The sequence below is a fragment of the Onychomys torridus genome, chromosome 20 (genome assembly GCF_903995425.1).
Source record: "Onychomys torridus chromosome 20, mOncTor1.1, whole genome shotgun sequence".
Classification (NCBI taxonomy): domain Eukaryota; kingdom Metazoa; phylum Chordata; class Mammalia; order Rodentia; family Cricetidae; genus Onychomys; species Onychomys torridus.
The window spans coordinates 34283764-34297640 of record NC_050462.1 but is presented as its reverse complement, the minus strand read 5'-3'; the positions used below and the strand labels follow the sequence as shown (position 1 = coordinate 34297640).

The 13877-nt window shown below is 38.7% G+C and overlaps 1 protein-coding gene across 1 annotated transcript in view; it reads left to right on the top strand.

The window, feature by feature from the left end:
- The window catches only part of Tbc1d15 (TBC1 domain family member 15), a 54458-nt gene that overhangs the window by 19467 nt on the left and 21114 nt on the right, over positions 1-13877 (top strand). The window contains exons 5-10 of the mRNA XM_036169708.1: positions 2135-2345; positions 7534-7636; positions 8852-9049; positions 10082-10210; positions 10679-10782; positions 11697-11791. Coding sequence (XP_036025601.1) covers positions 2135-2345; positions 7534-7636; positions 8852-9049; positions 10082-10210; positions 10679-10782; positions 11697-11791 — 840 coding nt within the window. The remainder of the gene's footprint in view (positions 1-2134; positions 2346-7533; positions 7637-8851; positions 9050-10081; positions 10211-10678; positions 10783-11696; positions 11792-13877) is intronic.

Sequence of the window (13877 nt, the reverse complement as noted above, 5' to 3'; positions counted from 1 at the left end):
CCTTATTTTTTGAGACAGGTATCTCTCCCTTCCCTCCCTCTCCTCTTTTCTCCCCTGACCCACTCCTCAAACCCCACCCCTCATCCTTGCTTTCCTGGAACTTGCTGTCTAGATTGTGGTGGCCTGAACACTCAGATCCACCTGCCTCTGTAAAGACGTGTGCTACCATGCCTCGCATAAGAAAATAATTTCTAAAAATTGAATTTCCTACATATTTTTACGCAACATTTTTAATATTTTTGTAAGTTCATATTCTCTCTAAGTTTGTGTCTTCTTGGAAGACTTGTAGAGTTGAACTTGCAGTAGCTGTCATTTTTGTCAGAGCTTTAAATGGGGACATGTGTGAGGTGCCTTCCTTTTATGTTTCATCTCCTACCTCAGTAAGGGAAAATCTGTGTAAAGTGTTTGTTTTTAAAATGCACAAAGTGCATGTATTATGTAATATTCTTCCTAAGGTTTTATTACAGCTTCAGTTCAGTGCAATTGAATATAATTGTGTTGTTTTTATTTTTCTTTTATTGTGTATTGAATTTGTCATTGCTGTTTTTCTATGAAATATTTTTAGATTTTGCAAATAATCTAGTAGCATGTACTTTTTCTAGGCAGTTCATGTATGTACACACAGATGATAGATGGGGTAAGTTGGAATTCTTAGACATGTCCTCACTCTCCATTTAGTTTGTGCTGTTGAAATACACAGCACATGGGTGTGGTACTTAATCTGGTATCAGCTTCATTTATCTAGTATCAGTTCACCATTCAAATCAGTGTGGAGGCGATGCAGGTTAGTGTAGGCCGATAGTTACTGTAGCCTTTTATGAGAGTTTTCAAGTGGTACCTGTTAGGATCCTGCTCTCACTCCTGTACATGCGCAGCTTGGGGTCTGTGTCATCAGAGGGCGTGGGCTACTATGTATGCGTCTTAAAAAGCTGGATGTAGACCCCACCCTCTCTTTCTGCTCTCTTTCTCTGTTCCCTGCTCTGTTCACCCCACCATCTTTCTTTCTCTCCAGGCCTGGCTCTTCTTTCCCCTCCCCCTTTTCCCTAATAAAGCTCTAAAAACTAACACTGGGTTCTGTTGTGACCATGACCTTCCCACGTGGTAACCAGCGCCACCACCAAGTGCCGTTCATCTTTCAGCACCTACTAGGAGATGTTAGTGGAGACTTGGAACTGTAATGTCTCTAATTACATAGGAAGGTGACAACGTGCAGGCCAGCACCAATTGATCTCCTTTGAACAAGTTTTGTAAGCATTATTCTGTGTAAGATAAGTGGGAGGGAATTCATAAAGGTCTTGAATAATAAGACAGTATGTATTTTATGAAATAACATTTTTAAAAGTATATTTTTTTAGATTTTAGAGATATCACGTTTCTGAGTTAAATTATGAAAGCAAAGTAACATTTTATATTAGAAATTATAAGTAGTAGGAAATACTGCTTTTAAGTAGTAGAAAATACTTCCTGTAAGAAAATACTTTTTAAATAGTTTTATGATTTTTTTATAAAAAAATCTTTAAGTTGCTTGTTAACAGTTTCATTTTCTGCAAATGTACCACACATTCAGAAGATACTGCGTTTTATATAACTGGTTGAATTGCATTTTTTTTTTTTAAAGATTTTATTTATTTATTATGTATACAGTGTTCTGTTTGCATGTGTCCCTGCAGACCAGAAGAGGGCACCAGATCTCATTACAGATGGTTGTGAGCCACCATGTGGTTGCTGGGAATTGAACTCAGGACCTCTGGAAGAGCAGTCAGTGTTCTTAACCTCTGAGTCATCTCCCCAGCCCGAATTGCATTCTTAATTTAGTAAAAACTTAGTGGGGCTGGTTATGTGGTTTAATAGAAGAATACTTATCTACCATGCGCAGTATGCAGTGTCCCAGGCTTAATCCTTAGCACCAGATCAACTGGGCATGGGGCACATGCTTGTAATTTTAGCTTTCCAGAGATAGAGGTGGTGGATCAGACGTTCAGGGATCTTCATTAAGCATGGGTGGAAACTGTGGTCATAGTGGTAGAGTACATCCCAGGGTTAAACAAGTAGCTGTCAGGTAAATGTGAAGAACATCGTCGATACCTTTAAAAAAGATGAACACACATATTTTGCCCTCTTTCTTGTTTTTAAGATGCTCCAGGCCATAGAAATGGGAAAAGCAAATGGTCATTCCTGTTCAGTTTGGCAGACCTGACGTCAATCAAGCAAAGCAGAGAGGGCATGGGCTGGTCGTACTTGGTGTTCTGTCTCAAGGATGACGTCGCCCTCCCCGCTCTGCACTTTCACCAGGGAGACAGCAGACTACTAATTGAGTCCCTGGAAAAATATGTGGGCTTGTGTGCGTAAGTATCCAGTTATTGTCTGCTGAGCATCAGTGGCCTCTGTAAACAAGAGCGTCAGCATCTTAACTTTTTGCTCACTGTTTTTTGGATTAGTGGTTGAATAACCCTTTAGTATTTTGAAACTAAAAGTTCTATCAACTTGTTAGCCTTTTACATTTTTCATGTTACATTGATTTGCTGTCATGCATATGTGCACACATGTGGATGCATGCCATGGCTCATTTGTACATATACTATTGCCTCTCTTTGGACCAGTCTCCTTTTGAGGTTTCTGAGGTCTCAGCACTCCCTAGGGACGTGCTGGGTACTTCCTCTCCACCTAATGTACATTTCTGTCTCTACTTCGCCATCACATTTCCTCGATTGCTTTTCTCATGTCACTCAAGAGTATAATTTTGTTTATTGTGCTGGCTAGTTTTATGTCACCTTGACACAAGCTAGTGTCGTTTTGGAATAGGGACCTTCAGCTGAGGAAATGACCCCACCAGATTGGCCTGTGGTACTTTTTCTTGATTGGTAATTGATGTGAGGGGTCCAGCTCAGTGTGGGTGAGGCCATCCCTGGGCTTGGGGTCTTGGGTTGTATAAGAAAGCAGGCTGGAGCAAGCCAGTAAGCAGCACCCTCCATGGCCTCCTGTTTTGCTGCCTTCTTTCTTCCCCAAGTTGCTTGTGTCCCTGGTGATTTACGACAGCAACAGAAACCCGAAGACAGCTCCTACTTCTTTCATGTTGTACTCTGGAAAAGTCAACTCCATGAGGGTAGAGATGGTATCTGTGTCTGTTCTTCCTGGTCCTGCCCACAATGGCTAGTACATTATAGATACTCAATTGAAGTTGAATGAATAAATATATAATAATTGTCAGCTAAATACGTACTTTTGAAGTGCTATGAGAAGTAAATTCTCAATTAGTTATGTATGATTTTGAAGAGAAACAGGGAGATTGGTACAGGAGATTTGTGTGTGTGTGTGTGTGTGTGTGTGTGTGTGTGTGTGTGTGTGTGTGTCTTTGTCTTACTTTGAGACTGAGTTTCTCTGTGTAACAACCTTGGCTGTCCTGGAACTCACTAATGTAGACCAGGCTGGCCTAGGACTCAGAGATCTGCCTGCTTCTGCCTCCTGAGTGCTGGGATGAAAGCCGTGCACTACCACTCCCCGGCAAAATTTTTTTTTTTTTAAATATGGGGTAAGTTTAAAAATAGAAACTACTGGGGGCTGGAGAGATGACTCAGCGGTTAAGAGTACTGACTGCTCTTCCAGAGGTCCTAAGTTCAATTCCCAGCAACCACATGGTAGCTTAGAGCCATCTATACTGAGATCTGGTTCCCTCCTGTGGCCTGCAGGCATACATGGAGGCAGAACGTTGTATACATAATAAATAAGTAAATCTTTAAAAAAAATATAACAACTGCCGTACAATTGTGGTGTGTACTTTTAATCCCAGTACTAGGGAGGCAGAAGCAGGCAGATCTCAGTGAGTTGGAGGCCAGCCTGGTCTACAAAGTGAGTTCCAGGAAAGGCGCAAAGCTACACAGAGAAACCCTATCTCGAAAAATTTAAAAAAAAAAAGAAAAAAAGAAAAGAAAGAAAAATAAAACAAAAGAAAATAACAACTTAGGCAATTGTGTATTGGTGGTCTTGTTAGGTAGGATATAAACCTGTTTTCTGAATTTACTTACAAATGGTAAGTAAACATAGGGGCAGAGGTGGTGTTAAAATGCCATTGTTAGTGAGATATAAGAGCATGCATGACCTTACAGTTTATGTCAGCATAGTTTGAGCTCACATTTTTTTTTTTTTAAAGATTTATTTATTATGTATACAGAAGAGGGCACCAGATCTCATTACAGGTTGTTGTGAGCCACCATGTGGGTGCTGGGAATTGAACTCAGGACCTCTGGAAGAGCAGTCGGTGCTCTTAACCTCTGAGCCATCTCTCCAGCCCCTCACATCTTTCTTATACTCCGTTTGAGGCCAGATCATTTGCCATGTTACTGGGTACAGAAAAAACACTTTCTCTTTTGGTAAGAAGATCCACGAATTAGGAGGGTCCTGGAAAGGGTTATACCAACCATGCACCTTACTCTCCTCATCTCAGCACACAGGTCTCCAGGAAGGAGAGTTTCTGTAGAAGAACTTACTGCTGTCTGAAAACAGAAGCCATGGAAAATGGTGTTCTAGCTGTAGCATTGCTCCTTGCTAGAAAGATAGCAGTGCAAAAGAAGCATGGCTCCTGCCTTTCTAACTTCATAGAGACCATGTGCTTTGTTCACTTCCCATTGCTGGGACAAAATCCCAGACAAAAGCAGCTGGAGGAGGAAGGAGGGGTTTCCTGTGGCTCATAGCTGGGGTGCAGTCAACCATGTGGAGACGTCCTGGTAGCTGAAGCCTGAGTAGCTGGTGACTTTGTCTCTGAAGTCAGAAAAATGGGAATGGGTCCTTGAGCTCAGCTTGCTTTCCTTCTTAATCACTCCAGTACTCTAGCCCAGGCAGTGGTCCTGCCCACATTTAAGATGGCTCCTCCCACCTCAGTTAAAGGAATCTAGATAATCCCTCTGTCATGCCCAGAGGCTTGTCTCCTGGATGATTTGTGATACAAACAAGATTTATGTAGGCGGAGTTTTCCTGTTCCAGCCACCTACATATAATTGACAAAGGCTTAATATTACTTATAAATGCTCGGCCAGTAGCTCAGGCTTGTTACTGGCTATCTCTTACACTTAAATTAACCCATATTTCTTATCTATGCTTCGCCATGTGGACATTTTCTACATGTCCTCCTTTCTCAGTGGCTGGCTGGCATCTCCTCTGACTCCGCCCTTCTTCATCCCAGTATCCTCAGTTTGATTGTCCCTCCCAACTTTATCTTGTCTTGCTATAGGCCAATCAGCTTCTTATTCACCAGTGAGAGAAATACATACAGTGTACAGAAGGGTTGTTCCACAGCAGATTTGTCATTTCATCTTCCTACAGTATTAATATTAACCCCTTCAGGATTCTTTCCTCCACATTGAGTTGGCCTTCCATATGGATGAGCAGAGAATGCCTTATAAAAACCAAGGATGCTAGACCAGTGGTATATAATTTACCATTTCCGTTTCACTTGCCAGCTTTTTGGTACTTATTTCTTACGTGGTTTTCTTTCTTTCTTTTTTTTGGAGCTGAGGATGGAACCCAGGGCCTTGTGCTTGCTAGGCAAACGCTCTACCACTGAGTTAAATCCCCAACCCTTAAGTGGTTTTCTTATCCTAGATAACCAGTGTTGCATTAATTGGTGTAGCAAGAATTCTTTTATTTATTATCATCATTTACAGTGCCATATTCACTTGGAGAAAAGAATGTGATTGCTAAACTGCAGATAAGAAAATTACCACATTACAACACGTAATCACAAAAACTTTCCCTAGAAACTAAAGTGTTAGGATGTGAGTGAAGCATTTTAATTCTATTGCATTATTTTCTGTTTTAGGCTGTGTCATTCCCCCCTCCCCCATTAATACATGCGTCTCCAAGCAGTAAAACATTTTTTCTAAAAAAGCCAAGTTGGATGTACCATCATCTTACACTAACCGTTTACAAGATTAGTTTCTATATATAAAGTTTTATTGTTGTGAGTATTCTATATCATGGATTTAAAACCTTATTTTATGTATAAAGGTGTTTTGCCTGCATGTATGTATTGTGTACATTTTGTTCCCTTTCTACTGGACGGGCTGTGCTTTTACTTTCATTATTAATTTAGATTTTAAGCAACTTGATGTTATTTGCTGTTAGAAACCAAATAACCCCAGCACCAGCAGTGCTGTGCTAGAAAACCAATTCCTACCTTACCTGCTTTTTGGTGCATATTTAAAAGTTGACCTATTGTAAACATGACTTGTGAAAAGAGAATCCATAACTCTGCATTTTAAATACTCATCCTAATTTCAGAAAAACATTGAAAATGTAATGTTTTCATTATCCTTCACCCCCATGTCAAATGATTGGACCACAGTTCTTTTAATTTTTATTTTTTTAAGCCAAGAAGTTCTGTTAGCTCCTATTGTCTTCACAGATCCAGTGTTGTTTGTGACCATGTAAGGAAAAGATCCTGTTTTGGATTTCATATCCCCTCTACCATTACTGCTTTATTCTGTTATGTTAGAATTGAGACGAGATAACTGTTATTAAAGATCTTATCTCAAACATTTGTAATGAACTAGAGATGTATTGTAGCAGAAAACATACTTAGGTTTTATTTTAAACATAGAACATTTTTAGATTTATTACAACTGACTAAGTCATAAAACAATAGAAAAGAGAGTGGTTACTTTGTCTGATTCTGTAGAATTAGATGTCTGTTTGGAAAGCACACTGTTTATTCTGTGGTTACTAAGAAGTATGGAAAGATACCTACCTGTTCCTGGAGCTTTAGTAAGAAAACTAAAGGCATATATATATGGTCACTGAATGTGTGTGTGTGTGTGTGTGTGTGTGTGTGTGTGTGTGTGTGTGTGTGTGTATGTGTATAATCATTTTAAATACTTTTGTATGTGTACATTTATTATGATTAGCATCATTACCGAAGAACCTTCATATCTTGTATTTTTAAACATTTTGTGTTGTAATACTAACAAGCTGTAAAACAAATTTGGAAACTATTTCAAAATACATATTTCCTATTTTCTACATATTATATTCTTGAATCCTGGAGTTGTTTAGTTTCACCTATTTTTATGACAATGACATATATATTATAGACTTTTCTATTGTAAATTCTATCCAAGAATTCAGTTTCATTGCAACATAAACACTTTGGCATTCCCTAGAATAAAAATATAAAATTAGCCGGGCGGTGGTGCATGCCTTTAATCCCAGCACTCAGGGGGCAGAGCCAGGCAGATCTCTGTGAGTTTGAGGCCAGCCTGGGCTACCAAGTGAGTTCCAGGAAAGGCACAAAGCTATACAGGGAAACCCTGTCTTCAAAAATTTTTATTTATTATATTTATTAGATTACATTTTAAAATTTAACGTTTCATGTTTCATGAAGTTTTCAAGCTGACTTAGAGTACTAGGTATTTGGTAATAGGTTGCTAGGAAATTTCTAAAGCTAGTCCTTTTTTTTTTGGTTAGGAAAAGTATGCAGTAGTAATTATTCAGGAGATAATTCAAGTATTGTGGTAGTATTTTCTAATTTTTTTATTTTTACAGGTCATCACAAGATAATAGAATACTTCTTGTCAATTGTCAGAATAAGAGTCTTTCACAGTCTTTTGAAAATCTTCTTGATGAACCAGCATATGGCTTAATACAAGTATGCTTTTCTAGTCCTTAAATATACCTTTTATTTATATCTCATTTGGATTCTGTCGTTTGTGTTTCTCATTCCGCCAGCCTTGTCAGAGCACAGATGAGCAGGCATGTGTGTGCTCTTTATGGCACTGTGCTGTGTAACCTTACAGAGTAATATGATCCATAGTGCTTGCAAACCCCAGATACTCCCTTGATGCTTGATTACTCTTAAGCCAGGTCTTTCTTTTATCATAATGCTGAAATAGGGCAGCGGATTTAAATTATGCTTTTCATTTATCTGAAGGGTCACAGAGTAAGCTATTTTAAATGAATGATTAGTTTAGAAAAAGAAGTAATCTGAGTTTTTGTTTCTCGTCTGAGTAGATTGTTGTGGGTATTAGCATGTATCTTATTGCTCTAAATATGTTTAGGTATGGTCTTGCTTTTGGCTAAAATTGTGCACTGAACATGTTCAGAATCCTGATTGTCTTCATTCCTTTATTCACTTAGCACATGCTTGAGTGCTTATTATGTTTCTGGCACTTTCTCTTGACTTTGGGAATGTAAAGATTAACAACACAAAACGGAGACCTTAGAAAGGAGTAGGACAAGAGGATTGGCTCCTTAAGTTCTTTTGAGAGTTATGGAATAAGTAACTGTTGTTAGTAAATGTAAATTAATAGGCACTTTTGGCTTTAGAAATCATATTAGAATTTGACACAGAAAAGGCTGCTGTTTCTAGGACAGCTCTGCCCTAGGAGAAATGATTCTTGACATTAGATTAAAACATCAGCTCTTATCTAAATAAAATAATAAACTTTTAAGTTTATCTATCAAATATTCTGTGTTAGTGTGGTAGTACACACTTCAAGAAATCCCATCTGTGTATTTTTTTGTGAAGGCAGGACTGCTAGACAGAAGAAAGCTGTTGTGGGCCATTCACCACTGGAAAGTAAGCACTGTGTACAGCTCTGTGTACAGACTGGATGAAGCCTGCCAAGCATCTGTCGGCCTGCAATTCAATCAGTAGCATCCAGTTGCCATTTATTATACAATTTTAACCAAATGGCTTAAGTTTAAATTTTTCTTCCTAGAAAAAAACCTTAAGATAATCATAGAATACTCTGTTTTAGCTCTGATTTCCCTCCTTTTAAAGCTTTGCCATTTTGCCACCCGTGTAATAGGTTTATTCCTTATTTTAATTACTAATGCTATTGTTTTTCTTTCTATTACGTAGAAAATTAAAAAGGATCCTTATACAGCAACTATGGTAGGATTTTCCAAAGTTACAAACTACATTTTTGATAGTTTGAGAGGAAGCGATCCCTCTACACATCAACGACCACCTTCAGAAATGGCAGATTTTCTAAGTGATGCTATTCCAGGTCTAAAGATAAATCAGCAAGAAGAACCGGGATTTGAAGTCATCACAAGAGTGAGTGGAGATTTTAAGGAATCTAGTTCGTAACATTTAATAGGAGAATGCAGTCTGAGTACTGCAGAAAAGAAACTCACTCCTCATGTCTACTTACTTCCCTGTGGCCCTTCATAGTAGTTTTCTGCTGACTAATAAGTATATCTGACAATGCTAGCGCGCCACCAGATTCTTGACTCATTCTCCTAAACCGCCTCTTGATTACTGTTGCATCTCCTGTGGTTGTTTCTGGTCCTAATGAAGAAGTTGTTTTGTGGAGTCCAGAGAAGTAAAAGGAGTGCCGAGTCGTCTGTTAGTTTTGTGTGTCATTTGCCCATTTTTGTGGAGGTACCAGAGGCAGCTCCGACATGACACAGGACTTTTGTGGTCCTTGTAAGTCTTCACTGAGATTGATGGGTTTGTGCCCTGCATTAAGACAAATCTTCATATAATGTTGAACAAAGCTTTGAGTTTGCTGCAAGTCTAGGCTTGCTCATAATTATAGAATTGTACATTTCTAAGTTGTGGGACTTAATTAAAGGCTTTATCTTTAAATAGTATTTTTAAATTACCAGCATCCATTAATTGAATAAAAACAGCAGAAATTGCCAAGTGAAACTAATGAATCATGAATCACTTTCGAGAACTGCAAACTTGGAAGAAAAGCTACTTTCGAGTGTGATTACTGGAGTGATGATATATTCTGTCTCTTCCTAAGAATGTACCATTTGATTTGAGGGCTTCATAGAATTGACGTTGAGTGCTTTCACTAATGAAGTTGAGAATCTAATGGCAGAACCTTCTTAACAACAAATACTTCTAGTCTATGGAGTCTCTGAATTTGTGTCCCAGTTGATTGTGTTCCGTAGGAGGGGAATGTGTGTAATCCTGGCTAATAAAGCTAGGTAACTTAACACTGGATGCTGAATGAGGAAGGATGCTGGCAATGTTAGAGCTCAGGCCTGAGAAACAGTGTCCTTGGAGTGTTGGAATATGCCTCCATTTCCTCTTACAGTGGTGTGAACACTTCTGTTATTTCTCTCCCTGTTGTAGATTGATTTGGGAGAGCGACCTGTCGTTCAAAGGAGAGAGCCTGTGTCTCTGGAAGAATGGACCAAGAGCCTTGACTCTGAAGGAAGACTCTTAAATGTGGAGAGCATGAAGCAGATGATATTCAGAGGGGTACTGCAGCTCTGATCCTGATTGTATCAGTTGTCTGTTGGGTTGTTTTGATTTCTTTTCCAGGACGAATTGACTCTCATTTCTTAAATGAAAGCTAGATTAAAGTTTCTGTATTGAGAGGAAGAGTGGGGTGTTTACAGTTCCCCTGTGTGCTGACTTTGGGATGTCGATAAGTCTAGGAGAAGATAGTTTTTCTTGTTTTGTTCTGTGGGTTACATGAAGAGGCTGCTAACGGTGGCGTTCCCCTTACCCAGTAAGATCCACTGTACCGTCTACTGTGCTCCTGCTCTTGGCAGCTTGCTTTCGTCCTCAAGGTCTGGACATCAAGATAGTATTCATGGAATTGAAGTATTTTGGGGTCGAAAACTTAAGTTTTAAATTTCCCATTTATTTACATTCAAGTTTTATGAACTTAGGGTATTCTTTTTCTTTTTAAACTAATGTGATTAATATGAATACTTTCTTTAGGGTCTTAGTCATTCATTAAGAAAGCAAGCATGGAAATTTCTTCTGGGTTATTTTCCTTGGGATAGTACCAAAGAGGAAAGAACTCAATTACAAAAACAAAAAACGTAAGTAAATGATGCTTTTGTATGTTTATCAGAGAAATTGAAGTAACCCACCCATACAAATTAAGTTTATGTGAGGATTTGGAATAGACCAGGAAATGGTAGAACAATTAGATTTCATTGTTTCAATTTAAAAATTAGAAGCCATGTAATTATTTCATACCAGAAACACTTGTTTAGAAGGATCTTACTGTAGCTATGCTTGTGAAGATGTAAAATATGGTAGAATGTCCGAGCTTCCTGTGCTACTTTGTATCAGCCTTTGGATACTTAGAGACAACTATGTAGATACACATTAAAGTCTATCATTCATCTCTTTTGGTTTTTGTAATTTAATTATACAATTCTAAAACTGGGTTATACATATATTTGCTATTTAGATTACCTTTAAGTCATTTTTACCATACTTAGACACTGGTCGCATGGCAGAAAGAGTCTTTTATTTCTCACACTTTCTGGGTGTCTTTCCTGTCCAGTCTTTGGCAGTCTTTGATTTGAAACCATTCTCCACCATATTTGCACATCCCAAGTCTGTCAATCTCAGCCTTTCCTGTATCTTGTATTAGCAGTTTTCCAGTAAAAATGACAGGGAAACAAAGTCTTAAAGTGGGTTTAAAAGTTATTTGAATTCTTATTTCTAATTATTCAAAAGCTTTAGTGACTAAAATGTTTGACAAGTGGAATAAGTTCGGCAATCATTTCAAGAATTGTTTTCTTTTAACGTGTACCTGAAGTTCTAGCAGTTAAAGTTTGTCCTGTCCTTCCATTTCTTCTGTTTTCCTGTGTGTCTCTCTAAACATCTCACTGTCATGAACTTAGCATGCATCACTAGCGTGCACCGTGTGTAGAGGACTCGAGGAAAGAGTGTCACTCAACTCGAGTCTCAATGGCGTTCTTGGTGTGCATTGTCTCCACAGTGATGAGTACTTCAGGATGAAGCTGCAGTGGAAGTCTGTCAGTGAGGAGCAAGAGAAGAGAAACTCAAGGTTGAGAGATTATAGAAGTCTGATTGGTACGTTTCCATAGTAACTTTGGAGACACAAGAGATTTTGATAAGACAAAGAAGCAAAATGTGTGATGAGATACTGGGACTCAGAAGAAGTCTGAATTGGGAAGTGTGTGGGAATGCGGTTAGCGTAGCAGGCCTGTAAACTCAGCCTTTGCATGTTTAAGTACTGATGTGCTTCATTTCATAATGTAAATTAAGAAAAGATTATTTGCTTATTTTAAAAGATTTATCATTTTTGTACTCTCTATGAAAAGTGATGTTTTACTTACGATTGAAAAATTAGAAATTATAGATGACCAAAAAGAAGAAAATAAAAATTGTGTTTCTGCTACTTGGAGGTACTTATGGTTATGGGCTTTGGTTTATATAACTTTAACATACATATACTTTTTGTCTGTCTGTCTACCTACCTACCTACCTATCTCCCTACCTACATGTTTTGAGACTGTCTGTCTGTCTGTCTGTCTACCTACCTACCTACCTACCTATCTGTTTTGAGACAGGGTCTCTCTATGTAGTCTTGGCTTTCCTGGAGCTTTCTATGTAGACTAGACTGGCCCGAAACTCATAGATTCTCCTGCCTCTGCCTCCTGAGTGCACTATCATGCTGAGCCATATTTTATTTTTAATTAAGTGATTTTAAATGGAAAGATTTCAAATTTGAAGCTAGACTATTTCCTAGGGAACAGCTATTCTCTAAGAAAAGAGGTGTGAATGCACTGTTACCACGACAGCTGTTAGACTTAGTTCTGGGATGTCTGAGTTATTAAAGGCTGCTTATTTTGTGCTGTATACACCTGCTTGGCAAGTGTCACTTCACAATTGGTTTTACACACGAGGAAACAGAAGCATTGAGATCATGAAGGGCTTGTCCACTGTCACCAATAAGCAGAGAGTCCAGTTCTAGTCCTCTTTAACTGTCCCTTCACATCCTGTTTATGATTTTTGCACAGAACTTAGTTTCAGTTGTTTTGTATTGAATTTGTATCTGGATGCTTATAGATCATAAATACATAGAGGTATTTTGCCATTGCTCTGGCCACCACCACCCAAGTATGGAAGAGAGAACTCCGATTTAGCCGGTGTGGTGGTGTGTGTATATAATCCCAGAACTTGGGAAACATAGGCAGGCAGTATGTTGATTGGAGTTCAGGCTCAAACTGGGCAACATAGGGCAGTAAGACCAGCCAGCTAGAATTACATAGCAAAACTCTGTCTTAGAAAAAGAAAAAAAAGCAAAAGGCCATCTAACTCTAGAAAGCTATTATTATACCTAGAATGCTCTATGCAAAAGTGATTCAGAACCTTTGTGATATGCAGACGACTACTGCCATCTGTTGGCATTAGTGCTTTTGTCTGGAAAGCACATATTCTCTGGAAAGTAAGCTACTTAAAACTCTGGTTACGGTGGAACCTGGTTCTTTGTCATAGCTTGTTTAAAGATTCCATCTGAAGGCATCTGCTGTTTGCAGTTTCAGTAGAAGAGAAGATGGTGAACTACGTTTGCCTTCCCCTTTTACTTGACATTAAATGCCCAAACTAGAAAGAGTCTAGACGTTACCTGGTTGAATGTTTGAAGGCCCATTTCTTATACATGCTGTAGCATCTCCCCCTACATTTTAAGCTGTAATGACGCACATCTTCTGTCTCTTTTGTGCCTCACTCATTTGTTGCAGCCATCTGGTGGGGAAAACCTAGATACTTCAAATCTCTTTTTTTTAAAAAAAACAAAAAAAAAAACAGGGTCTCATTTAGTTCAGGCTAGCCTTGAACTCCTGATCCTCCTGTCTCTACCTCCCATCCAGCTTAAATCTCTGTATGATTTGAATTGAGACATATTTACTCAGTTTGCTCATTTTTAGACAAAAATAAAGGTTACTGAATTGTTTAATTCATCTAGAGTTTTCCAGTGGCTGTGTGCGTGTGCGCACATGCGCACACACACACACACACACACACACACACACACATATGTACATATACACACTTGTACATACACACACACACACACACACACACACACACACACACACACATGCTGTGGGTGAGATAGGTGGATGACGGGTTTATTGGCCAGCTAGTCTCACTA